This window comes from Harpia harpyja, chromosome 1, assembly GCF_026419915.1.
Source record: "Harpia harpyja isolate bHarHar1 chromosome 1, bHarHar1 primary haplotype, whole genome shotgun sequence".
Lineage (NCBI taxonomy): Eukaryota > Metazoa > Chordata > Aves > Accipitriformes > Accipitridae > Harpia > Harpia harpyja.
In genome coordinates, this window is record NC_068940.1 from 32,971,496 (window position 1) to 32,997,986 (window position 26,491).

Below are 26,491 nucleotides of genomic sequence, written 5' to 3' on the forward strand. Positions count from 1 at the left end.
AGCAGCTGCGGTGCCAGTGCTGCTGAGTGTTTCCAAGCCTGATGAGTGTTCACTGTGCCCACGGTAGCTGGGCAGCTGCTTGTCTGAACACTGGTGCCTGGGCTGCGGACAGAGGTGACCTGTGCTCCCAGGGAGCTGCTTTTCCTTGCCACTGTGGACTGATAACTCCATCCAGGCTCTGGCCTCTGCCACGTCTTCCAGGTGGGTTTGTGGCCGCAGTGTTGGGCCAAGGCAGTGCCTGGGGGACGGATGGGCTTGGGAGGAGGCAAAAGCACTGGTCACTTTTGAAAGCTCTGGGGAAAAAAAATAAATAAATAAAAAAAACAAAACCCCAAACCAAGAAAAAAAGCACTTTCTGCAGTGATTCTGAAATGGTTCGTCTGGGTTTTTTTCTGTTTTCCCTGCTTCGGTCTAGGTTTTATGGCTGTCTGGAGCTGCTGCACAGTGACCCAGACTGGGGTGCAGTATGCCCCGAAAGGCTGCAGGTGCCCGCTCTGTGTGTGCTGAAGCCCTTTGGGCTGGCCACTGCTCCCGGCCATGCTGCACGTATCCAGGAAGCCTCATGTGCCCCTAAAGAGCGGGATTTATTGCCCATGTGCTGCGCCGTTGAGCCGCACCTGCTCGCCTGGTCCATCTGATCCTTCCAGGAAATCTCAAGCAAGAATACAGCAGTGCTGGTAATGCTATCCACACACAGGGATATTTAGCAGCAGTTAGGAAGAGATGAACTGCTTTGTTTTTACATGGTGCTATTTTAATAAGTCAACACCAAAGGTAATAAATCTGTCCTACAGAAAATTGGAGAGTGGTTGACTATATAAACTACTCCTGCGCACTCCGGTGCTGGGAGTAGAGCTATGCATAGCTGCTGGCCAACATACCTTGCTTGTACCTTTTTGTCAGAGGACGAAAAAAGGGCCTCTCTTGCTGTTTGTCAAAATGTAGTTGCTAATATTACAACAATCTGAAGATTTATTTTGCTCCTTAAATGTTACTGTGTGGCTTTGTGGCACCTTGGAAGAATATCAGTGAGACTTCACCAGAAATCCCTCACCAAAGAAACACAGGACGTGGCTGGGTCCAGCTTGCTGTCTTGTTTCCACACAAATCGGTGTCTCGAGAGAGGGAATAGAGGAGAAATGAGCAAGTTTGCCATCATGTGCTGCTTACGCAGGAGGATAGATGGACAGAGAATGTGAAAAGCAGCTGAATTTCTCCTGCCTCTCTGGATCCTGATTTTACTCTTCAAATCTTTGCACTGTCACACTGGGCAGTAATCAGAATTATATTTTCATGGGATTTTGGTGCTGTGTAAAGCTGTCCACTATCCAAACGTGCAAAGGGATGGAGTGGGTGGGAGATGGAGGAAATGCCCTCATCTCCATCTTCCTCTCCTGCCTCTGGGACTTGCTCCATCTTTCCAGGCACTGGGGCAGTCACAAGTGATTGTTACTAAGGAAACGTGCTTCAAAACCACTAACAGCAACATCAGCTAGATGTAGGGATGTTACTATTTTCAAAGAAAGTTGGTTGCTAATTAAAATACTCCTGTCAGAATTTCCTGGCTGAAAACTCGTTTCATGAAATCCCAGGCGGTGGTTGAAGGTTGAGTTGTACCTGGCGTGCATTCAGAGGTGGCGAGAGCAAGGGATCTTCTTGTCTTGAGACAAGTGTGTGCATCAAATCTGGTGCTTCACCTCCTTCATGGAGAAGGGAAAAAAATTGTTTAAGAGCCTGGGAGCATAGAGGTTTTTATTCATCTGACTGATAATAGGAGCTAAATAAAGGCTTTGGAAAAAACCCGACCCTTTCTCTTGCAATATTGGTTGGGCAGAACTGTGCTGGAACTAAACATGGAATGAAAAGTCTGGCTTTTCTGCCAGCTCTATTTTTAGAGCTACTGCTCCATCTTTGTATCTCTCTGAGTTTTCTCAGCATATGTACTTGAAGCGGGCAATCTGCCTTTATTTTTTCCGGCAGGCTGTGATATTCTGTAAGAGAAGGATGTTGGATGGAGGGACAGGGGACTCGCCAGATTTGACAGAAATCCCTCTGAATACGAGGATGCAGGTGCTGTTCCAGGATTGGGTTCGCTGTGGTTACAGACTCATGAATATTTTCTATTCTCCTTGTAGGAATGACCCTAACCCTTACGTGCTGGAGGGGAGTGGGTGTGCAGTGTTGGCTGGCTTCTTCGTATCCCAAAATTGTGGTCGTGACCAGAATAAAATTCAGCAGCGGTTCAACAGTGTGCAGTAGTGCTAACGATAGGTTTGGGCATGGAGCAGAGGAATCATGTTTGGCTTTGAGAGTGGAAGCAGGATAGGAATATCTGAACTGGGCTTCAGCTGAGACACTGCAGCTGATCCAGCACTATCAAGCAAGAACCCAGAGGTTCTTCTTGTTCTTTCCTGTGAAAAGAAGCAATAAAAGATAAAAAGTTAGTGCTCTAGCCCTGGTCCTGGATATTTAACCCTGCCAGTGGGGTTGGGGCTGGCCTTTCAGAGAGCTCCCAGCAAGCATGGACAGTTTTCCCAGTGCCCAATGTGCGTACATGCATGTACATGCACAAACCTACATCTCCCATGACTTAAAATGTACCGAAACCAGCTTAAAATGTACTGAAACGTCATCTTCTTTCAGCTAGAGAGGGCTCGTACAGGTCATGAGCCTGTGCGCTGCCTGACCCTGCCACTCCCCTGTCCCAGGAGCACTTACGCCAGGGCTTACAACCAGCAGCACTAATTGGTTTTTTGGCTCTTGTTTTCACTTTGTAAAGCACTGAGCCCTAGGCTTGGTTTTGCGTCAAGTTTCAGTGTTTGTGCAAAAACTGACTCTCACCGTGCACCGATTTGGCTGGAACGTAATCTATGCTCTTCAGAGGCAGGGGACTTCTGAGAGCTAGAAGCCTCTGAGTTCAGACTTGAGGACATTTAATTAGGAACATTTCTTTCCAGCATGGAACTGGACAATGAGGAAGACCCCCCAGAAACTCCAGGGGATTTACTGACTATAAACTTGTAGCTGGCTTTGCAAAAAGATAAATGCAGAAGATAGGGATATGCCTCGCATTTCTAATTTTATGTTTGTGGTGGTTGTTCATTCAGAGCAGAGGCTCTCTTAGTGCCTGAGACCAGAACACATGCAGGTACGCTGGAGCCACAGTGAATTTTGTCCAGCTATACCAGCTTCCAGCAGAAGCATTAATTTGTTCCCTGTAGAATAAAACCAGAGGAGGATTTACAGTGGAGGGAAGGTGTAACTTCACTGGCTGGTACTCAGCCCTGTTCCCATGCCAAGAGGCAGATGTTAAGCTGTGAGAACTGGTCCTGCAGAGAAAGCAGCTGCCTGAGCTGAAGCCTCTTGGGCTTCACTAACAAATAACAGCTCTGCTGAGAGGGTAAGCGGACAGAAAATGCTGCTCCTCCAAAAAAGCTGTCTCGTGTGCCTTGACAACACGTAGGTTGCAGAGGGGAATTAAGGCAGCATTTAGATCTCTTTTTCCTCAGTTTTTAGCAACTTGAAAAGGATGTCTGTTTCTCCCCTGATTGGGCTTGCAAGTCTTTTGGCAGCAGGGAACTGTGTTGGGTGACCACTTTGATTTCTTCATTCTGGACAGCACCAGTCCTTACCAGTGCAAACCCTGAGAGTGGTGACAAATCCCACCCTCCTGCCCATTCACAGCTGGAGAATGGTCTCTGATCTGCTGTGCTTTAGAATCATGCAAATTTCCCAGCTGGATCTAGTTCACTCCTTCCCTGAGCATCTCACTCAAGCCCCCTTAGCCTACACCCAGGTGTAAGTTCAGGTGCCACCAGCCTGTGGTGGGAACCACAGCAATCCCTGATAAGTGGAGGAGAGGATGCCCTGGAGCCAGAGGAGCGTCCGGCAGGAGCCTGAGGAAGTTCTTGTCTGTGTGTCCTGCTGAGGAGGAGACTGAGCTGGTGCCAATCCACAGGGCTGCACCCATCCTCTTGCTCCATACCCACACAACAGCGCTCAGCCCTCCTCGTCTGAATACCATAACAAGACGTGTGCTTTATGGATGACTTCGTAGATTTAAATGCCTCTTCCTTGTCTCTTTTTCCCTTTAAAAAGTCTTCTGTGGATTATCAGGGCTATTTTGGAGGCATGTTATTATTAGTACTTGTTCTCCAGTTCAGTGATGTGTGTGGCCAGGGCAGGGCTGAGGTGCACGCTGCTGTTCTGGCCCTCTTGCAGCTGGTTATGGCTGGGGCGGGTGGGCTGAGAAGGGCACAGAGCTGTCCTTTTCCTCCCCTTGTAGAAGTGTCCCTCTGGATACCTGTTAGTCTTTGGGGGATGTATGCTCATACAGCACCAGCTTTGTATGAGGAGGGACTCCTGAGCTATAAATCTCTGCTTTTCAAGCACTCGACTCCCTTTTGGGTTGTTTTTGACGTTAGGAATTTTCTCTGATAAGAGAACTTTATTTGCCTTTAAATATCACTTTGTGACAGGATGATGGAGTGGGGATTCTTGGAGCGAGCCCGTGCCAGCCGGGGAAGGGAAATTCTGCTGGGGCTTTTGTTTCTCTCTAGCACTGACATTTTAACTCTTTAAAGAGTACGTTTATTTGATTCTTGGCAGGTGTGTGTGTGCACACATCAGTGTCCAGACAAATGGGAGCAGCCCAGTGTTGGAGCTGTGCTAAAGCCAAGTGGGTCTCCTGCTCTCCCCTGCCCATGGCTGCTGGGGCTTTTCTGCAACCAACTTCAAAACACAGGTTGTGTGGGTGAAGCAGGGCTGCCACGTGGAGAGCCTCAAAAACAAAAAAAAGAAGGATTTTGTGATATTGTGTGCAAGGTGCGGTCGGATGTTCCTAGGCTGGCAGTCCAGGGTGTCACCTGTTGCCCTAAACAACCCAAAAGCCAAGTCTCCCAGAGCAGCTTCAGAGCTGGTTTATAGTGCTGCCTGCTCGGGTCAAGGCTAAGTCTAAGGTGTCGCCCAGCACAACCTCCTGAGTATGGCCTGTAGTCACAAAGTCTGTGTTTTGTTTGCATTCAGACTGGTGGGAGCTGAGCTCCCTAATCTGGCTCTCTCCAGCAGCCGTGTCATATCACGATCCTTTTAGATACGGAGGATTTTGTTCCACAGGCTGCTTGTGAGCAGCAAGATCTGCAAAGTGCAAACTTGTTTATTCAGCTTGGATACCACTAAGCTCTCCCTGGTTTTTATGATGCCTCAAGCAGCCAACTAACTCTGTGTTCCTTTCTTTCAGCTCTTCCATGTAGCATATGTCCTGATCAAATTTGCCAATTCCCCTCGTCCTGACCTCTGGGTGCTGGAGCGATCTACTGACTTCGGCCTTACCTACGAGCCCTGGCAGTATTTTGCCTGTAAGTATGCCAGTGTTACAAGAGAGCTGCAGTTTAGTGCCGGGTAGCGAGGCCACAGGGAAGATGGCTCTTTGTGCAAGTACGAGGCTGGGTTTGGAGTTGTTTCTGTGTCATTGCTGCGATGCGGTACGTGTCCTCTGTTTCTTCTGCCCAATAAGGCTGCAAGAGTTGAAGCTTAGATCAGAACAGCTGGGTGAAGTTGTGGTGCTCGTCAGGGCAGGATAAATTCTTTGCTCTCTGCGACTAAATGTATTTTTTAAAGTATTATTGGTGCCCACCCAAATCTATATGGATGCTAAAGTTGGCACCAGTGTCAGTAGTTGAGCATTGCTGATCTAGGTCTGGAACGTGAGATTTCTTCTCGTCTCCTCCCTGCCCTCCTCTGTCTGTCTGTCTGTCTCTCTGCCCCATACTGTATCCAGACTGGTGTATTTCAGCTCCTCCAGAGGTAAACCAGCGGCTGGCTTCCAAGTTGCTGCTGTAACAGAAAAGTCTGGAGGCAGAAAACGGTCCCTTTGCACTAACAGTACCGGAGATTGGATACACCCTGTGCAGGGCAGGGAACCGCTGTCCTGCCACTGTGCAAGGTGGGGCCAGAGACAGCCGGCTGGAAAGGGTGGCGTCCGAGATCCAGTCTGTGCATTTGACTTCCCCGTTCTCTGATTAAAACCCGATCCCTTTAGAAACAGCTGGTTCTATAAAACTCTTCTCCCAAAGGGTCTAGGGGGTAGCCGGATGCGGAGGAACTTGTTAACCACTAGCCCCTCCCAGAAGCAGCAGCAGTAATTGGGAGAAGATGTGAGTTAAGATCTACAGCCAGAGCTTAAAACCTGGCAAGGAAGTACCTTGGAGCACTCAGAGGTCTCGCCCTGGGCTGCCCCTAAAGGCTCCTATTTCTGGCTTACCTGTCAGCCTGTGCTTTAGATTTGTTGGCCTTTTCTTGTGCAGGAAAGAACTGCAGACATTTTACCTGCTGTGTTGCCTTAGCATGGTAGCTCCTCTCCAGTGCGGATGTTTTCGCCTCTGCTGTGTGCTAGTGGGGAATTACTGCTGTCAAATTGCCTGCTTTGCTTTTTTCGATCTTCTCTGAGAATTTCCCTTCCAGCTCTGAAGCCTCTCTTGGGGCCCGTTACAGTCACGTTATTGCATGGTCTGGGGCTGAGTGGGGAGCTCTTGCCCTGCTTGCTGTTTCTGCATGTAGTGGCAACACTATAACGGCTGGAGTCCGCTTCCCTCCCGCAACATCAGGCCCTGTTGCCACCCCCCCTTGGGAAGTGCCATGCAGTGACACAGCCCAGTGGAAAATTCCCATGGAAATAAAGAGGTGGTGGCTCCAAAACCTGCCAGATTTGCTAGTACAAGAAGTCCTTTGCGGAGGTTTATTTTTGGCATGGGGAATTCTGTAGGTGGTCTAATAAAAACACTGGTCAGTTCAGTAACAGAGTTAAAAGCAGTCAGCAGAAATATAAGCATTCTCCAGAGACACCAGTGAGCTTTGCCATGGGTGACACCGTCCCTGCTGGCTCAGCGCTGCCCCTCGAGCCCTGCTTATCATGGGAGGTGTTCAGTTCCCCAGGCTGCCGAAGTGCTTTTGGGCTTAGCTCTGTGGGAGGAGGGAAGAAATGACTGTTGTGGAAAGCATCTGTCAGTGCAGCTGATGGGCTCTCTCGGGGAGGGGGGCCGAAGGGACCATAGCAATGCGAATCCTCCATGCATCGCGGTGGGGAGGCACCGTGCTTTCCTCAGCCACCAAAGGAGAAGCAGGACCGCTGGGGAGAGATTTATGGTGGTGTTTGTCTACATGAAGGGTTCCCCACACAGCGTTTCAAATGGGGATAAGACATGAAAGATGCCCGGTCCCAGCTGTCCATCCAGGCCTACGGAGCCTTGCCTGCCCCAGCTCATTGTCTTGTGCAGGATCAAGGTGCAGGATTAGCCCGTTTCGTTTCGCCTTGCTGGGCAGTGCTACCGTGGAGGGGAAGGCAGCCATAGTGCAGAGTGAGGCTCTGTCCTTTTCTCCACTGAGGGCAGGCTTCTGCAGTCAGCTGTTTCCTTAAAGCATTGCTGGGGTTTAAGGCTGATGGGTTACTCAGTTTTATCTCGGAGTGCCCAGCTTCTGGCTCGCACAGTTGTGTAGATTTGCAATAACTGGAGGAGTTCTTTGGTTTTCCTGAGGAGCTGCTCTTGCTGAGCATCCTGTCTCCATGCCTAGCCGTGGCAGTGCTCTGGAAATCAATCATCTTGAGCCAATGGTGACAGGCTCCTTGTCTGAGGCTTCAGAATAAATTGCCTTTAAAAAAGCATCTGGTGAAGCAAAGCTTGGCGGCCAGAGATGTGATGTTAAATGTTTCCACACCATCTTCCTGTGGATGCGACTGAGCTCCTGCTGGTGCCAAAACAGTGTTTTGTGGAGTGAGGCCACGTTGCTGGAGACAAGGAGTGGGTGGGTGCAAGCCAGAGGTGAAGGCAGGGGAGGCAGAAGCTCTCTGTGCTCCCCCCTTCCTGTTCCTCCTGCCTGGCTTAGCCTACTAGTGCAGCACATGGAGTGAGGGGCATGCCTTCTGGAGGCACATTGCAACAGATTTTGGAGGATTATTCCCATGAATTAGGTTCACATTTCCCCATCAGCTCCCTGTGTGAGCTGAGCAGCGCTGGCACAGCAGCAGGTTGTGCCGGCTGCCTTTTCAACCTTCTTCTCCCTGTGGAAACACCCTCAGGAGTGCTGCAGCGATGCGTGCTTTGGCATGCACTGCTTGAGAGCTCTTGGCACAGGTGAAATGGGAGTGGGAAAGAGCAGCAGCCTTTGTCCCAGGCTCTTCCCCAGGGGAACAGCCCCAGAGAGTGGCCTGAGAGTGGCACTGTGTAAGTTTTTGCATGGGTAGACGTGGGTGCTCACCACTCTGCACTGTCAGGTCTTTGAACTGCCCCAGCACGTTCACTGTGGTTTGGTTGGCTCTGCCAGCACAGGGACGCTGGACGTCCTGGGGACGAGGGTGCTGGACTGACAGGGAAGCCAGGACATTCCTACAGCTGCAAGGAGATTTTTGGTATGTGGTGTCCCCAAAGCAGGTTGCAGGGCCAGCAGTGTGACTGCCTGGTGGTGCCTGTCCCCTGGCTTTAGCCAGCCTTGCATTGCCACTTAGTGGCAGGAGCCCTCGATTGCTGTCCCCAAGGGGTGGTTCTGGGCGGCTTTGGCATTTGTTTTGCAGTGTTGGTTTAAGGGCAATTGCAGAGTTCAGAGTAAGGTGCGAGAAGGACACATCTTGCATGCATTTGTTCTGCCTCTCCCAAACACTGCAGGTCCCCACCCCACACCTGCGTGACCATCCTGCCTGGTGGGAGGTGTTGCAGCGGTGGCTGTGGTTTGTGGTTGCTCCCATTGTGTGGATCTGTGCTGGCTCACTCTTCAGGACTTACCCAAGAAGTTAAGGAGCCATGTGAACATGATTGTACAAGCTCCTACATCAGGAGCAGAGCTCTAGCAGCAAACAGTCCTTCGTCAGTTCAGCAGAAGCAGTGTAGCAAATCCAGTGCCAGCAAGGCAACAAGTTCAGACCAGGGTTAGATCTCAAGCTGGTTAAACTGTGAGCTTAATGCCAAAATTAAGGAGTGGGTTTCTCTGCAGGTGGTTGCAGTAGGTACAATGGCCATTCTCACTTTCTTCATTTACGTCAATGAGGTAATTTGGGGGATTTTCTGACCATGCGTATTACTCTCATAGTGACTCCCTCCCTTAGTGGAGTACATGTATGTTAGCAATGACAGAGTTAATGATACAAAGCAATCTGTATGTAGTAAATGCTTAACAAAGAGTATACACCCTTCTCTCCTGTTGGTCAGTGTGGGAAAATCAATACAGGGCTCTGAATTGTTCCTTTTCTTTTACTGCTCTCATCTCTGGTTGATGAACAGCTTCCAAGCGGGACTGCATTGAAAAGTTTGGACTGCAAACTGTGGATCGTATCACCAAGGATGACCATGCCATCTGCACTACTGAATACTCCCGGATCGTGCCTTTAGAAAATGGGGAGGTGAGCAATTACACGTTTTCATCCCCTGGAGTTTCCAGGATTTCTCAGTGACTGTAGGTACTCTTATTAATTGGTTCCCTCTTGACTTTTGGATGCCACTTAAACCACTCAGTTAAACCAAATGAGACTGGTAGGGAACTGATTCCGTTGTCTTGAAGGGAGGTAATGATTGGGTTTGGCTGAGGGAGAGATTAATCTCCTCTCACCTCACAGGATTATGCAGATTTGTTTTCATAGAGTCATAGAATGGTTTGGGTTGGAAGGGACCTTAAAGATCATCTAGTTCCAACCGCCCTGCCGTGGGCAGGGGCACCTTCCACTAGACCAGGTTGCTCAAAGTCCCATCCAACCTGGCCTTTTCCCTCCTTGCATTCACAGATTGTTGTCTCTCTGGTAAATGGACGCCCAGGAGCCATGAACTTCTCCTACTCTCCTCTCCTGCGGAATTTCACGAAAGCCACCAACATCAGACTGCGCTTCCTGCAGACAAACACTCTGCTCGGGCACCTGATGGGCAAAGCTTTAAGGGACCCTACAGTGACAAGGAGGGTAAGGCAGGCCTTGATACCTCTTGCTAATGAGGCGGAAGTGTTGGAGGGCTGTGCGTGCCACCTCTGGGGAGAAGACATCCCTGGATGTTGCCCTTGGGGATTTTCTCTCTCTGTGCTTGTGCTCCCCAAGCTGAAGGCATCTGCAGCGGATGCCACTGCTGCTGTGGCTGGAGCTGGAAGCTGCTTGGGAAGAACTATGCTTAGCACCAACAATGTGAAACTGGGAAACGCTTCTTGGTGTCACATGTGGCTTTCTGGCTGTGCTGGAAGACCCAGCTTGTAGCTAATGGACTCTGTTAGTGGTGGTGGGTCTTAGCATAGGCAGATATTGCAGACTACAAGGTCCAGCTTGTCACTGTAAGGGAAATATCCCAACACATCATTTTACTGGGTAAAGCCCTGCTGAATCCTGAGTAGGGCAGTTATGAAGCTTATTCATAAAGATATTAATGGCCGACTTTTCTTGTGCTCTCTAGTATTACTACAGCATCAAAGATATCAGCATTGGAGGGCGCTGTGTCTGCCATGGCCATGCAGACGTCTGTGATGCCAAAGACCCTAATGACCCTTACAGGTACATTTCTCAAAGTCTCAGTTCTGTGTAAAAGTGTTTGAATTGTTGTGCTAAGAATGAAAGACACTGGTGTGAGTTGTGTCTGTCCTGAGCTCGTAATTGTGCCAACACTGTTGTTTGTGGCTCTGCCCTGAGAATGAATCAGAAACTGGTCCAGCCAAAGTAGCAAAAATTAAACATTTTGTCAGGCTATTTTTCAGCCAGATCAGCTCCCTGGTCTGGTTTCCCTGCCCACAACTTTGCCATCCCCATGGGAACAGAGTGCTGGAATTGGAGGGTGCACAAAGCCGATACTGTTGTTGAACATGGAGGTTTCTCATCAAAGCTGAGGGCTGGTTTCTGAACTTGTTCAGAGAAGTCTCTTGCTTCCCATGTGGCTTCTTAAGAACTGGGGCAATGCTCTAATAAATAGATGGTCTCCCAAGAAACCAGAGACTCTACTGCCCACTTCTACTCATTAGAACCATAAATTGGTTATGTATGTAGCTAAACAACTGCTCTTTGCCAAAGTACAAGAGCATGCAAAGCAGTTACATTTTGGCTCATGGGACTCTTCCCATCCGCCTTGGCAACTTAAAATGCCAAAGAGCTGCTTCAAACCATGAAAGTGTTGCTTCTTAGCCATCTGTTTGCAGCCTGAATGTTGCCTTTATGAAAGGGATGGTAGATTCAGCTGGGCGAGGGAAGCTTATATTTCTTTCTCATCAGGATCATGTAGAGCTTTTGGATCTTCTAAAATAAAATTCCAGTGACTCCCAGCCAAGGTTAAAGCTGCTAAGTATTAAAACAAAGATGTATTGGTAAGCAAGTCTGCCTTAGTGTGCCAAACTCTCTGACAAAGGGAAGTTCATAAATATTTGAATGTACAGTTCCTTGGTTTTGTTTTAGACTTTGCTGGATGCACAGTACACCTGTGTACTGGGGCAAAAGGGCTTCATGGTGTAAAGTGATTCTTTAACATAGAAACACCATGACACTTCTCGGGTGTATCGATGGCTTGGGGCTCTTCAGGAAGGGAGGGAAAATTGAGGGAGGAGAGTTGTGTTGGGAACCCTTGTTCAATGACACTTCTGCTGATCACTGTCACTGCCTCCCAGAATTCCCCTCCTCCACTCTCATTTGGCTGCATTTGGCATTTTTGTTCTTGGCCCCAAGCTCTGCTGTAATGTTGCAGCACATGTTCGTAAGCAGCTGTTGCATTTCACCCAGAGCAGATCGCGCTTGCCTGGAGGAGAAAACATTTCCTACTTGGGTGCTTTGTACAGTCAGCACATAACATCTGTAAAGCCTCTTGGGATACATCAGGACAAAGATGCTGGGTGAACAGAATAACTTCTCATGGCATTGCTGTACCCTGTTAACAAGCGCAGGAGCACAGAGAAGTCAGCAGAAATACGATACTTTCAGCTGAGAAAATGAGTAATTGGTGAAACGCTGCCATTCTCTAAGGCTCCAGCAGCAGCTGCGTCCAGCCTTCCCGCTGAAGCAGGCACTGCTGGGCAGTCATCCCAGCCCTCCTGCCCTGACGTAGCACAGAGCCAGCATGGTGATACCTGCCATAACACTGCGTGACAAGAGGCATCGCAGAGGCAGCTGGGGCTCAGACACACTGTCACTTCGTGTCACTGGCCCCAGCTGTCACAAACATGTCATTTCTTCAGAAATCTGTGCAACCCGTCTGAGTAGGAGGTGCAGTGTTGTCCCTCTGCACATGTCCTGCCTCTTCAGATGCTGTTGTGTGACAGCAACAGGGCAAGGAAGTGCAAACAGAGGGAGGCAAGGAATGTGAATTGGCTGGGCCCTGTTGAAAATCCCAGTTATGTCTCAGCCTGTCTGGGAGGTCTCTGCTGCTCGTTTTAACTTCTCTCTTCTGCACATGCCTGTGTTTCTTGTGCCTGTTGCCCAGAAAGGCAGGATGAGCACTTTGATAGAGCTGAGGTGAGCTAGAAATCTTGGCAAAGACTTTAGGACGTGATGGAGCATGTTCGTGAGCTGACTTCCTGGCCATAAATGATAATGTTTATCCAGCTTTGGAAAGTTTCTCTGAAGTGCCAAGTTACAGAGGCTGCACATCCAGCTGTGTTAAGTTGGCAGCATGTCTGGTCCCCGTGTGAGTGTGTATGTGCAAGGGCCCACAGCGTGGGGGCAGATACAACCTCCTCAAGGGTCTTCGCACTTTTCACAACTGTCTCTCTGCCCCAATATTGGATGGGCTGAGTTAAGCAGAGGGAAGGAATGTTCTCCTGGTTAAAGGTGAACACCACCAGGATCAGGCACAAACCTTTCTGCTGGCAAACCCCATGAGGAGTGAGATAAGCATCAGCAGGGACCTGGCACATTGCAGATGGAGAGCCCAGACAGGAATCGTGTGTTAACACGCGGCTGCTGTTGATGTGAGCTCAGGAGAAGCCTGCAAGTGCTCTGCATCTGTCTGATAACAGCAACTGTTTCCGTGGGTTCACTGCCCCATCACGGATGCTACAAGCAAGAGAGGAGACAACTGGAGAGTCCAGCTGCTGCTTCAGTGCTTGATGCTGAAGATAATCAGCAAGACAACAGCAGCCTGGCTGGTCAGAAGCAGATCTGCAGGAGGAGATCAGGAATGCTTTCCCACTGCTGGATCCTGAATGCTAGCTTGCTCCTTCCCGTTTTGGAAGGGAAAGCACCATGTGTGCTGGTAGCTTTGTGCCCTCTGTGAGTCCCTTTTGTGGGTGGTTTTCCCTCAGTACAGTCAGAAGCAGTTAGAGGAAGGGGCTTTTTTTTCTTGATTGTGCTACTCAATGTCCCAGTCAAATCCAGATGCTGTAGCACTTGTGTGGCACTCGCAGCACTGACACAGCTGCTCAGTGGAAACTGTTTATAGTCTCTGTTACTAGGCATTAATTCCAGTGGGAAGACTGGTTTTATTTTTTACGACAGGACGACCAGGAAATATGTGCTATGTGAACATGACCGCTCCCTCTTCTTTCTTGTATATATTCAATCAATGAAACATGTAAATATTGTAGCTTATGCACATTTGTCCATAATTCATTAGCAGCATGGACTTGGCACAAGGTGTGGTAAAGCTGCCATGATAGATGAGCTCTCTGAGAGGTCGTTGCTAACTGGACAGCAGAGACTAAATAAATAGCTCCTCCTCCATCTGAAACATGCATCTTTACTAATTGAGTGCCATCTTTTTGCATTCTGGGAACTGAACCAGTGCTTTTCAAACATCTCGGATGTTAAAGAGCCAGGGTGTGTGGCTGGAGCCATGTCCTCCAGCCAGGGAGATTAACACTGCTCGGCAGGTTTATAAGTTCCTTGACTCGGTGACCATCTTTCTCCGCACATATGTATATGGACGTTAATCTTGATCTCCAGCTGCTGCTGTGGAAAAAAAATGTAAAATTTTGTTTCCTTGTAAGTGCTGAGTGGTAGTCAGCCAGGTGAGAGGTCTGCGGCTGGTTTCATTACAGAGGCACAAGCCAAAGTTTGCCTCTCATTGAGTCTCCCCCTTCGGTCTGCAAAACACAGGGAGAACAAAGTTGCTGGTGAATGTTTCAGGGCTCATTTCTGCTGCTTAGGCTCCAGCCAACCTCTCAGGGACTCGGTTTCGTGCCTGGATTCTGCCGGCCACAAACCAGCCTGTGAATGTGGGTAGGGATGGGGCATCATGAGTGCTCAAAGAGCTGACTGCAGCCAAGCGTTTCATGGCATTTGCAAGAGGAGGACCGCCAGCAGGGCTGGGACCTCCTGCCTCTCAACCCCTCTGGCTGAAACAAACATGCTGAGTGTGGATCCTGCCCGCATTCCCCCAAACTTTCAGATCATCCCATATTTCATTAAAATGAGTTCATTTGTCCCAGGCCTCTGCCTGGCTATTCACTGTACATACACTTGCAGGTCCCACATCTTAAAAATACGTGTAGGTGGAAACCATGACACTCAGCTCATTGCAGCCATGGAAGAGTGTGTCTGCATTCCTGCATTTCACCCAGAATGACTGCTCCATTTGTTTCTAATGTTTTAAAAAATTACATTTATTTTTAAACACTGCTTTTGAATGGAAAAGCATTGGAGGAGGGAGAGATGGGAGTGGCAGACCAGCCCTGAGGGGAAATGAGTAATTGCACAGATAAAAGCTGGAACATGCTGTATTATCCATAAGTCTAATACAACAGAAAGCGTTTGTGTTGGATGGGAATCGCCTTCTGTTAAGTGGAAGTTTTGGAGGTGATGTCACTGATGTTAATGAATCACCGTTGTGGTCGAGCAGGGACTAGATCCATCAGTCGACCATCGAGATTTCTTGCCTGGCGCCTCCGGAGCCGCCTGTTTACCCAGCACAGCCCTGGCTGTGCCGGCTGAGAAAAGCAGGAGGTGCATTTCACAGGGAGTGTGGGGCGAGCAACTGCTAAAATACTTAATTCAAATTTCATGGCCTTGCTCTCTGCAAGCACAGGTATACCTGGAGGAACAGATGGGACCCGTGTGGCCCCATCGCTCTCCAGCTCTGGGCTATCATTTATTCCTTTCACGCTGCTCCTGCACAGTGGTGAGGACATCTTCGTGTCCCTGCACCACACTACTCCCTCTGAAATAATTTGCTTGAGCACAGGTTTCTACTACTGCCACCTCCAACCATTTCACATTTTATTGGCTATAGAGCTGGCTAGGCAGTGGCACGCTGATTTTTCTCTAAGCCTTGTCTCCCTGTGAAGAAATGAGGAGTGATGGTGGAGGAGAAGGAAGGGAGAGAATGGAACTGGAAGAGCAAAGTTTGGTGTTTGGCTCAAAAAAACCCCCAGCATTTCAAAAGTTAAAAAAAAAAGCCTTAGAAGCCTCTTCTCCAGAATATTTGGATTAACAAATATCACTCATTTGTGTATCTGGCTAGTGATAGTTATGCACAGCAGGGTTATGCTGTGGCTCCCCATCCTGTACATCCCTGTCCTCGCCACAGGCTTGGCTGTACCTCATTCCTCTCCCTTACAGGCTGCAGTGCGACTGCCAGCACAACACCTGCGGCGGGTCCTGCGATCGCTGCTGCCCCGGCTTCAACCAGTTCCCGTGGAAGCCTGCCACTGCTGACAGCGCAAACGAATGCCAGCGTAAGTTGGAGTTGAGTTTTTCGTTCCTTTTCCAGCTGTTTTGCAAAGCATAGATTGACCACGCTTTACCAGCCCCTTGGTGTGCAGAGAAGCCATTCGCTGAAATGGTGGGGTTTATGGTGTGTGGCATTGGGTGAAGTGAAGATCACTGGCACCACAGAGAGGACAGTTTGCACAGTGGTTAATTGTGTTCAGTGGAGGCTCACACAGGGAGGCCCACTAGGTCTGTACAGGACTCTGATTCTGCTTATGTTCCAGTTCCTTCTCCGTGTCCAAGGGTTCATGCAGGCAAGTCTTGTTGCTCAATTCTGTCTCCAAGATGAATTACATTTGGAAGTGTTTACATACAGGACATCTTTATTTGTCTAGAGAAACCTTTGGTAAATGCCGACAGTGGAATTTATGCTGCACTGGGAATGCAGAGCATGGAGTGTAGCTACATCACACGATCTCTTATAAACGCAGGGCAGCAAAGGACAGTTGGATCTTAATCCTGTGGGTTTGTAAAGAGCACCCTCACCGAGTGCTGAACTTTACAGCTCACCTCTATCCCGGGTGGGATAAAAGAGGCAAGAATGTTGCCCTCTAAACCAGACTACTTGAGGCCCCAAAGTTGGGTAATTTCTCTTTCTCGTCTATACATGCCTGCACATATTTTACTTCTGATTTTGTGTCTGCTGCATTTTTCTAGTTACAGACTAGACTTTGTGAGAGAGTTGCTGCTTCTGTGCTTTTGAACTGGAAGACTTCTGGGAGCTTGGGTGATCGTGTAATGCCCCAGATGCATTCAGGCATCTTTCCTCATTGAAAAGTGACCCATCCAATGTCAAACCCATGAGGAAGAGTTCATATCTTGAGATCCAGCTGGTGACTGAAGGACCTCCGTGGACTGGTGGCTTAGCTAACGTCTCTTTGTATTTTCAGCTTGTAATTGCAATGGCCATGCCTACGACTGCTACTATGACCCAGAGGTGGATCGCCACAAAGCCAGCAAAAGTAGCGAAGACAAGTTTGAAGGGGGAGGTGTTTGCATTGACTGTCAGGTAGGCCTGAAGAGCTCCCGTGGAAAAGGCTGTTGCAGATTTTTGTGTTTGTTCCCGCTGTCAGCCTGGAGTTCAGCCTTGCCGGCAGCTCTGCCAACCCCCTCACACACCCTCTGTTATCTTAATTAGGTCTCTCCCTGGAAATTTAGTATCTTTGCCATAGATTAAAGGAGTGTGCAGCAATAATGAAAACAGCACTTGGGTTCCCAGCTGTCCCCTAGGTAGTACCATTACCTTTCTGATGCTTTAGGGTTAGGTCTGCTGCGGCACTGTGCACTGGGAGGGACAGGTTGGTGTTGAGCACATTGCGAAGTTCCTGCCTAGTTCGCAGTGCTCAGGTTCTGCCATCTCTCTGGATCTCTCTCTGACCACCAAAATGCCAATATCCTCAGTCTCTGAAGTTCCCAATGAGAGTGAGAAAGTAGCTTTTCTGCTCCCAAGGTGACTGGGAGCTGGTTAATTCATGCAGTGGCATGAAACTTTTAGCTATGCTTTCTTGCTGGGAGGAAACAGATTGCTCTCATCCTCCTAGCACAAAGTGGTCAGGACATTTTACCATCTGAAGCAAGTGAAATGGGCTTAAGGTCAGATATGAACCTGAAACACATACTGCATTTATGGGAGGATACAGTTTGCAGGAAATGCTTTGTTTTCAAGTCAGTGTATGTGGAATTTTGAGCAGATTTAGGTCTTCTGTGTGCTGACACTCCTGAGTTGCTTCGTTCGGACCCTGAAGCTGTTAGTAAATCTGGCAGATGAACATGAATCCTGCGGGCAGAGGAACTGATGCCCCTCTAACCCACTGTCTTTCAGCATCACACTACTGGCATTAATTGCGAGAGGTGCATCCCAGGATACTATCGGTCCCCTGACCACCCGATTGATTCTCCATACATTTGCTATCGTGAGTGTGATCTCCTCTACAGGTTGTAGATGCTCTCCTGGACTCAGTGACACTGGGGAGGGTGGTCTGGAGGACTGGGCTGAGAGATTTTTCTGGTGTAGGGAGTCCAGCACCATGAGAGACGTGGCCACGTGGGTGGTTCCTGCTGCAGCTGGTACTGCGCATGGAAATGTATCTGTGCATACAGACAGTATATATGTCTGCAGCATCCGTGAAATTGGAAGCGGTGGCATGTTCCAAGGCTGGAATGAGCTAAAAATGTGTTGCCCCCCGAGCTGTGCCCACAGGGAAATCCAGTCTTAGCTGTCATCTCTGTGCTCTTTCAGCTGGCAATTGCAGACCATTGGTCTCTATGCCCTAAGACAGGGATTTCTAGGCAGCAGTGGGTTATATCTGTTTTGCTGGGGAGCCCAGCGCAGTCTGGGAGCTATGACACATGGGCTGCTCTGCACTGTGTCCTCGTGGCAGTGTGCCACCGCCACCTCGCTGGGGCAACTGGGGTCTCCTGGAGAAGCAAGTTGGGGCTGTGCTGCTTTACTTGGGATCCTGCAGTGGGAGAAGCACAGTGGCAGTAGTTCCTCTAAACCAGACCTCTTCTGAGGAGGCAAAATCTCACTTTTTATTTTTGGAGAGTATTTGCAGCAGGGTCTCTTACAGAGGCTCTGTATCATAGTGATGCTTCTGTGGTGCTCATGAGGGTCTCAGTCAGTGACAACCGCTGCTGGCTTGTCCCTCTGCAGGCTGTAACTGTGAGTCTGACTTCACCGATGGCACCTGTGAGGACCTCACCGGCCGCTGTTACTGCAAGCCCAATTACACTGGGGAGCACTGCGATGCCTGTGCCGAGGGATACCTCAACTTCCCCCACTGCTACCGTAAGTAGGGTGTGCGGGACTGTGGAATGGTCAGGTCTGGGACCCCTCAGACACAGTGGGTGCAAGAAGGGCCAACAGCTCCAGTTGGGGCTGCTCTCCAGGTGCCTTTTCCCTGGGCCACATGGCACTCCTGTCCCAGGAAGAGTTCTTGCAGGTGGGGACAAGTCCACATTTGGCTTGGGTGGACGCTGGACCAGAGCTGAGCTGGACTGAACCCAGATCTCTGGAGTCAACAGGAGCTTCCCGTTTGGCTGGAGTCTCATCTCTCACTTTCTGTGAAAGACATCTTTCCAGAGCCCTGGTTAAAAATGGTTGTAATGGATCTTTGTTTAGTGGGATGTCTGCACTTTGTTCCATGTTCCATGTTTTAATTCAGCCTGTTCAACTTTGGGACTGTCAAGCCTTTGATATCCTGACAGGATTTCTTCGAGTGTGTGTGATGACCTGTGCAATGTCTCTTTCTCTGTGTAGCCGTTCCAGCTTTCGCTCACAACGATACTGGAGAACAAGTGCTCCCTGCAGGACAAATAATAAGTAAGCAGTGCAGTTTTCCTTGATGCTTTGGCATTCATTGTGCTGTTATTTCTGTTATATCTTACCATCCAATGCAAGATCAGGTCTTCAGCTTACTGGGCATGTATTTTGTAAGAGACAGCCCTGACACAGAGTGGTTCTGAGACAGGAGGCAGCTGAGGGGTGAGGGAAAGGAAGTTTTATGATCCCCTTTTTATAGACAGGGAAACTGTAGCCCAGAGTGACTGTGTGATTGTGTGCTTTTTTCTGGGGTCCAGGCCATGCGAGGATGTCCCTTCTGGCCTCCCTGTAAGGAACCCCCACTAAGATCACAGAGTGGCTGTGGCTGAGCTGGAACCCGAGCTGGGTTCTCCCAAATCTCAGCCTTTGCATTCAGACACAAACCTGTCCTTCTGCCACACCTGCATGCCCTGTGTTTTCCACGTGGTGGACAGCACAATGGGTCCATGCCGATGGCCCTCTCTGCACAAAGCTGCAGGTAGCACTGCTGCAGGCTCCTGGGAAGTGTGCACAGGAGCTGCTCGCTCTGTGTTGCTTTCTCTGTTGTTTTGAAAGCTCACCCATGCCTTCATCCCTGCTCCCCTCCGCCTCCCTCCTCTCTCATGCTCACTCCTCATGGTTCATCTCCCCCCTTGTGCTCTTTTTTTTTTTTTCCTCTCTTTTTCCCACCGAGTCCTCCCCTGTCTCATGCTCCCCAGTGTGCTCCAGATAACCTTTTCCTTCCTTCTGATATTTTAAACTCTGTATCTTCTAGGCTTTTCTTTCCTGAGCTGGAATTTCTCACTTCCCTTCTCATTCCCGCCCCCCCCCCCCCCCCCCCCCCGCTCTGGTTCTTGGATGATTTTTGCCCTTCTCTCTCCCAGCCCAGCACCCCACACCACTGCCGCTGGTGAAGGCGGGGCTGGCCAAGGGCTCCACCGCTGCCCGCCTGGAGCACCCGCCTGCCCTGGCAGCAGGAAGGTCTCAGACATAGCTGAGCTTGGAGCGACCAGAGAGAAAGCCCAAATCCCGCCCTGAAGGCTTTGGTTATTCCCGCACAGCTCTTGGGCAATGCTGCACCAAATCAGCCCTGTCTGGGCTTGTGCAAACAGCATTCATCTGCCCTGTGCATTGCCCTGCTGCCCGTCCAGCACCTTGCATGTGTGCGTGATTGCTGAGGTCTCCCAGCCACCCTGCAACCCCATGAGCCAGGCATGCTGCTCACTTGAGGAGGGTTTGGTTAAAACATTTGTATCTGGTAGGAATGTTATTAGGAGGGAAATGTTTGAGCTGTTGCCTCTCATGGTAGCTCCTTCCCCATCCTTATGGGACCTCTGCCTAGCAGCAGAAATCGACTGACAGCCGTGTGTGGTGTTGCTTGTTGTATCCCCCCACTCCAGACTGTGAATGCTATGCTGGTGGGACAGAAGGCAACGCCTGTCGCAAAGACCCTCGGGTGGGGATGTGCGTGTGCAAACCCAACTTCCAGGGAACACACTGCGACCAGTGCGCCCCGGGCCACTACGGACCCAGCTGCCAGCGTGAGTAACTCGGGGTTAGCGGCCCCAAGCTCACCCTGCTTGCCTCCCTGCTGGGGAGGAGCGTGCCTCTCCCCATCCTCCACTCACGCTGGGGAGGAGGAATTCTCCAGCCCCACTTCCAAGTGACAAATTCCCATGACTTCTGCTGGTAGTTTCCACCAAGCCCTGACCCTTCAGCATCCTCCCAGCCTGCGGGGGGCTCTTGAGAAATTCCCTATGGATGTGAGCTATGGGCCAGGCATGCCTGCTGTCAGCTGTGTCCCCCATGGTTTCTCCAGTTGACTGCATTTCTACCCTAGAGGAACAGATGCTCTGGTTCCTTTCCTAGGAAGGGGAAAGATGAAGAAGCTGCTTATTTCCTAGTGCCCTTGTTGCTTTCCAGCCTGCCAGTGTTCTGGCCCTGGTCAGTATGATGGCACCTGTGACAGCGAGACAGGGCAGTGTCTGTGTCGAACGGGATTTGAAGGGCACTTGTGTAACCAGTGCGCTCCTGGCTACTTCAACTACCCTCTGTGCCAGCGTGAGTATCTGTTCTCCTGTGGGCCTGGGTGGGTACGCACAAAGCCAGAGTCTTCTGGCAGGGTTTTGAAGGAGGACTGGAAAGTTGTTTTGTGGGCGTTTTGGAGGACATATGCAATGGGCAGAGATTGACAGTTTGAACGCTTAGAGCAGCACCTAAATGCCCGTCTGAGAACCTCAAAAAAACCCCCCCACATATTGCCATGAGCTTTGCCCCATGCTCCTAGCACAGGACAAACAGTTTCTCTCTGTTGCAGTATGCGGCTGCAGTGCAGTTGGGACGCTGCCGGGAGGCTGCGACTCCTCTGGGAGATGTTTCTGCAGACCCGAGTTTGCTGGGCCACGGTGTGAGCAGTGCAGTCCTGAGCACCACTCCTACCCCCACTGCTACGGTAAGGACGTTAACGTTCAGTTCCTGCTGGTCTGTCACTTTCTGAAAAACATGCCTATTTTTGCAAGGCTTTGGTGTTTCTCAAAATCAAAACCCACGTGGTTTGCACTGTGAATTTGGCAGGCTTGTTCTGGAGGTCATGGATCATGCCAAAGCCTGGAAGACAAAGCAGTTTTTATCGGTCACACTTCCTCATCACAACCCTGCTGTGACCTGGTGTCTCAGCTTATGCCTTTTTTTGTCTCTCTTTTTAATGCATTAACCTACTAAACTACTGAGGAACGTTGAACGTGCTGTAAAAAACCCTCAGTGGCATTTTGCTGGTGTGGCTATAACTCTAGCTGAAAATATTGCCTATTTTTCCAGGTGATTAAGAAATTAATTTAGTTCTGATGCACTGAATTAGCAAATGGCTAATTCCTGTGGGCCTGAATGACAGTTCAGACCAGCAGTGGTTGGCCACGGATCGCACATCCATCAGACTATCAAGAGTCCTGCTCTTACAGCTTGCTCCTGCGATTCCCGGGGTGCGGTGGACAACAACTGCAGCCCAGCTGGCCAGTGCCGATGCCGTGTGAATTTTGCAGGACACAGCTGCCACCAGTGTGCCCTGGGCTTCTACGGGTACCCCAGCTGCACACGTGAGTAACCACTGTCAGATCTCAGGGGAGGGAAGCAAATAGCTGCTGCTGCTACTGGCTTTGTAATGATTTTTCCTTTCCATAACCCATATCCCAGGGTTGTATATGAATATAGTTGGATCTTGCAGCAGGAATCAGTTTTCCTGTGCACAGTTCACTGGGCTACCTCATCTGACAGGCACGCTCTATAATGAGTAAACATCTCGAAGAAATGCTTCCCCAAAGCCTGTGCGATTTGTCTCCCCCAGTTCATTCACTGTCACTAACAGCAGGAGCTTGGGTCTGCCTGCTCATTTTGGAAATGAAACCCAGTCTGGATGAATGGCCTCTAATCCAGCGACCTATTAAGAAACAGACCTACAGGGTATGACTTGGGGAGCAGCTGTGGTTCGGACTGTCTCTCCGAAAGCATTGGGTGCAGATGCACATAAAACATGCGCTGAATTGCATCTGCCTGTCCTCAGGCTTGAGTGCCTGCAGCCAGAGAGAGCAGGGCTCTGAGTGGGGTAAGCAAAGTCTCAAACCACATGTTCAGATTATACCCTGGTGCCATGAGATGCTCAGATGTGGCTCACATGACACATCCAGGCTCTTCACGGCTTACTCCACCTTGGTTCATGCCAATGCAAATGAGGAGCAACTGTGCTGAAACCAACAGGACTACGGTTGTACACAGGGTGAACAATGAGGATCAGGATTTGAGGTTTCATGTCAGCCCCAAATTCAAGGTATCTGCTGGCATGGTGAGAGCTTTGCATCAGGAAATGATAGAGTTCTTGATTCTTGGAGAAGTGAGGAAGGGGGTCAGCAGAACTGCCACCTTGGGCTTCTGGAGGGCAGAGTTTGGCCTGTTTAGGAGACTGTTGACAGAGTCCCTTGGGAGGCAGTCCTGAAGGGCAAAGGAGTCCAGGAAGGCTGGACATTCTTCAAGAAGGAAATCTTAAAGGTGTAGGAGCAGGTGTCCCCATGTGCCAAAAGATGAGCCGGTGGGGAAGAAGAGTGGCCTGGCTGAACAGAGAGCTTTGGCTGGAACTCAGGAAAAAAAGGAGACTTCATGACCTTTGGAAGAAGGGACAGGCAACTCAGGAGGACTACAAGGATGTCGTGAGGTTATGCAAGGAAAAAATTAGAAGGGCCAAAGCCCAGCTAGAACTTACTTGGGCTGCTGCTGTAAAAGACAATAAAAAATGTTTCTAGAAATGCATTAGCAACAAAAGGAGGGCTAAGGAGAATCTCCATCCTTTATTGGATGCGGGAGGAAACATAGTGACAAACGATGAGGAAAAGGCTGAGGTACTTAATGCCTTCTTTGGCTCAGTCTTTAACAGTAAGACCAGTTGTTCTCCAGGTACCCAGCCCCCTCAGCTGAAAGACAGGAACAGGGAGCAGAATGAAGCCCCCATAATCCAAGGGGAAATGGTTAACAACCTGCTACACCACTTAGACGCACACAAATCTATGGGGCTGGACGGGATCCACCCAAGGGTACTGAGGGAGCTGGTGGAAGTGCTCACCAAGCCAATTCCCATCATTTATCAGCAGTCCTGGCTAACTGGGGAGGTCGCGGTTGACTGGAAGTTAGGAAATGTGGCGCCCATCTACAAGAAGGGCTGGAAGGAGGATCCGGGGAACTACAGGCCTGTCAGCCTGACCTTGGTGCCGGGGAAGGTTATGGAGCAGATCGTCTTGAGTGCCATCATGTGGCATGTACAGGACAACCAGGTGATCAGGCCCAGTCAGCATGGGTTTATGAAAGGCAGATTCTGCTTGACTGACCTGATCTCCTTCTATGACAGGGTGACCCACTTAGTGGACGAGGGAAAAGGTGTAGATGTTGTCTACCTAGACTTTAGTAAAGCCTTTGACACCGTTTCCCGCAGCATTCTCCTGGAGAAACTGGCTGCTCATGGCTTGGACAGGTGCACTCTTTGCTGGGTAAAAAACTGGCTGGATGCTGAGCCCAAATTGTGGTTATGAATGGAGTTAAATCCAGTTGGCGGCCGGTCACAAGTGGTGTTCCGCAGGGCTCGGTATTGGGGCCAGTTCTGTTTAATATCTTTATCAATGATCTGGACAAGAGGATCGAGTGCACCCTCAGTAAGTTTGCAGATGACACCAAGCTGGTCAGGAGTGTTGATCTGCTCGAGGGTAGGAAGCTCTACAGGGGGATTCTGGACAGGCTGGATTGATGGGCCGAGGCCAACTGTATGAGGTTCAATAAGGCTCATGCCAGGTCCTGCACTTGGGCCACAACAACCCCATGCAGCGCTACAGGCTTGGGGAGGAGTGGCTGGAAAGCTGCCCGGCGGAAAAGGACCTGGGGGTGTTGGTCGACAGCCAGCTGAATAGGAGCTGGCAGTGTGCCCAGGTAGCCAAGGCGGCCAGTAGCATCCTGGCTTGTATCAGAAATAGTGTGGCCAGCAGGACTAGGGAAATGATCGTCCCCTGTACTCGGCACTGGTGAGGCCGCACCTCGAATACCGTGTTCAGTTTTGGGCCCCTCACTACAAGAAAGACACTGAGGTGCTGGAGTGTGTCCAAAGAAGAGCAACGAAGCTGGTGGAGGGTCTGGAGCACAAGTCTTATGAGGAGCGGCTGAGGGAACTGGGGTTGTTCAGCCTGGAGAAAAGGAGGCTGAGGGGAGACCTTGTCGCTCTCTACAACTACCTGAAAGGAGGTTGTAGTGAGGTGGGGGTCAGTCTCTTCTCCCAACTAACAAGCAATAGGATGAGAGGAAACGACCTCAAGTTGTGCCAGGGGAGGTTTAGATTGGATATTAGGAAAAATTTCTTCACTGAAAGGGTTGTCAAGCACTGGAACAGGCTGCCCAGGGAAGTGGTTGAGTCACCATCCCTGGAAGTATTTAAAAGATGTGTAGATGTGGCCCTTAGGAACACAGTTTAGTGGTGGACTTGGCAGTTAGGTTAACAGCTGGACTCAATGATCTTAAAGGTCTTTTCCAACTTAAACAATTCTGTGATTCTATGATTCTATCCACTTCCCTGGGCACTGTATCACTCCTGGAGCAGAGCTGCTGGTGCCAGGGCTGAGCAATGCCTGTGGCAGGTGCCCGTGGGCCCAGATACTCTGAATAGCCCTCCCCAGCTCTGGGCAGAGTGTCCCCATCTCCCTCCCTGTTGGCAGTCCAACTGGAAGCCAGATGTACTATTATGTCTCCCAGTAAGAATTTACTGCTCATTAAAAAATAATGTGATACAGTTTCCCTGAAGCAACAAAAGAGCATCATCACCTTCTTGCACCATACTAAATGTGGACGCCTAAGCCACGGCCAGCTGGCAGAGCACTGCTTGCAAATGCTGATGCCGGCAATATGCCTTTGAAGAGGCTGCAGGCATAAATGAAATGGTCTCGCAGGAGTTCAGTAGTCACTTTTTTTTTTTTTTTTTTTTTTTGTCTCATAAAGCAGCGTCCAGATTGCAGAGCTGTAGAGGAGTCATGGCAAGGAAAATAGAGGAGAACCTGATTTCTTTTTTTTTTTTAAAAGTGTTGTTTTATGAACAATGTTTTGCTGTTTGCCATTCTGGGGGTGTCAGCCTAAAATGTCCCCTTAGGCAGGGATTTGAGGAGTGCTGGCTGGGCAAGGAGGGCATGGGCAACTCCCTGACAGCTTGCTGACCTTTCATGTGATATGGCAGCAGGATCTCTACGTGCGTTCACAGGAGGCAGGTCACGCAGGAAGCCGCAGAGCCATTGCCCTGCCCTCACCCTCGGATGCTGGCAGTGCCAAGGCTGTGTTGCTGGCCCTGAGCTGCAGGCCTGCTGCCCACACGCAACGTCCACAGGGCAGATCCTGATGGCCGAATGCTGCTCTTGGGTGTTTGGGTGCAAATGGGCTTTTGTAGGGTCTGATCTGTCACTGGTTGCTGACCTTTTGGGGGTGAGATCACACACTCCCCTTTTCCTTAACCAAAACTTCTCCTTGCCTCCAGAAATACAAATAAATGTATGTGAATAGGTGTGATAAACATCGCAGCTTCTATTGTTTTTCTTTAAAGATGGGATGTTTTTAACCAAAGGGAAAGAATGAGTGTGTATGTTATTTATAACCCATATTTCTGGCTGCTTTGATGGTGGTGAAGGTCAGGCGGACGAAAGAGATTGCTGATGAGAAGCCTTGAATGCAGGAGTCCCTGTGCCCTGCAGCTCCAGCAGTTGCTCTGCCCTCTTTTGCAGCTTGCCAGTGCTCCCGGGAAGGTTCCCTGCACAGCACCTGCGACCAGGAAACGGGGCAGTGCAGCTGCCGGCCCAAAGTGACGGGACTGCGCTGCGATAGCTGCGTGCCGGACGCCTACGGATTTCCACACTGCGAAGGTAGCCCCCTTCTCCCTGATGGGGGGGGACTCCGGTGTCTTGGGACATAGTGGTGCAGTGCTGGTAAATGGGCTTATCATCTCCCAAGAGCTTTGCAAGGGAAGAAATAACTGCCTTTAGGGA

General features: G+C 49.9%; 1 protein-coding gene across 2 annotated transcripts in view; it reads left to right on the forward strand.

The window, feature by feature from the left end:
- LAMA5 (laminin subunit alpha 5) overlaps nt 1-26,491 on the forward strand; it is a 96,923-nt gene that overhangs the window by 35,451 nt on the left and 34,981 nt on the right. For both annotated transcript variants that reach the window (XM_052786016.1, XM_052786008.1), the window contains exons 3-16: nt 5,240-5,357; nt 9,270-9,388; nt 9,767-9,937; nt 10,416-10,513; nt 15,494-15,609; nt 16,534-16,652; nt 17,466-17,556; nt 18,297-18,431; nt 18,903-18,965; nt 20,345-20,485; nt 20,868-21,005; nt 21,262-21,396; nt 21,902-22,036; nt 26,231-26,368. In XM_052786016.1, coding sequence (XP_052641976.1) covers nt 5,240-5,357; nt 9,270-9,388; nt 9,767-9,937; nt 10,416-10,513; nt 15,494-15,609; nt 16,534-16,652; nt 17,466-17,556; nt 18,297-18,431; nt 18,903-18,965; nt 20,345-20,485; nt 20,868-21,005; nt 21,262-21,396; nt 21,902-22,036; nt 26,231-26,368 — 1,717 coding nt within the window. The remainder of the gene's footprint in view (nt 1-5,239; nt 5,358-9,269; nt 9,389-9,766; nt 9,938-10,415; nt 10,514-15,493; nt 15,610-16,533; nt 16,653-17,465; nt 17,557-18,296; nt 18,432-18,902; nt 18,966-20,344; nt 20,486-20,867; nt 21,006-21,261; nt 21,397-21,901; nt 22,037-26,230; nt 26,369-26,491) is intronic.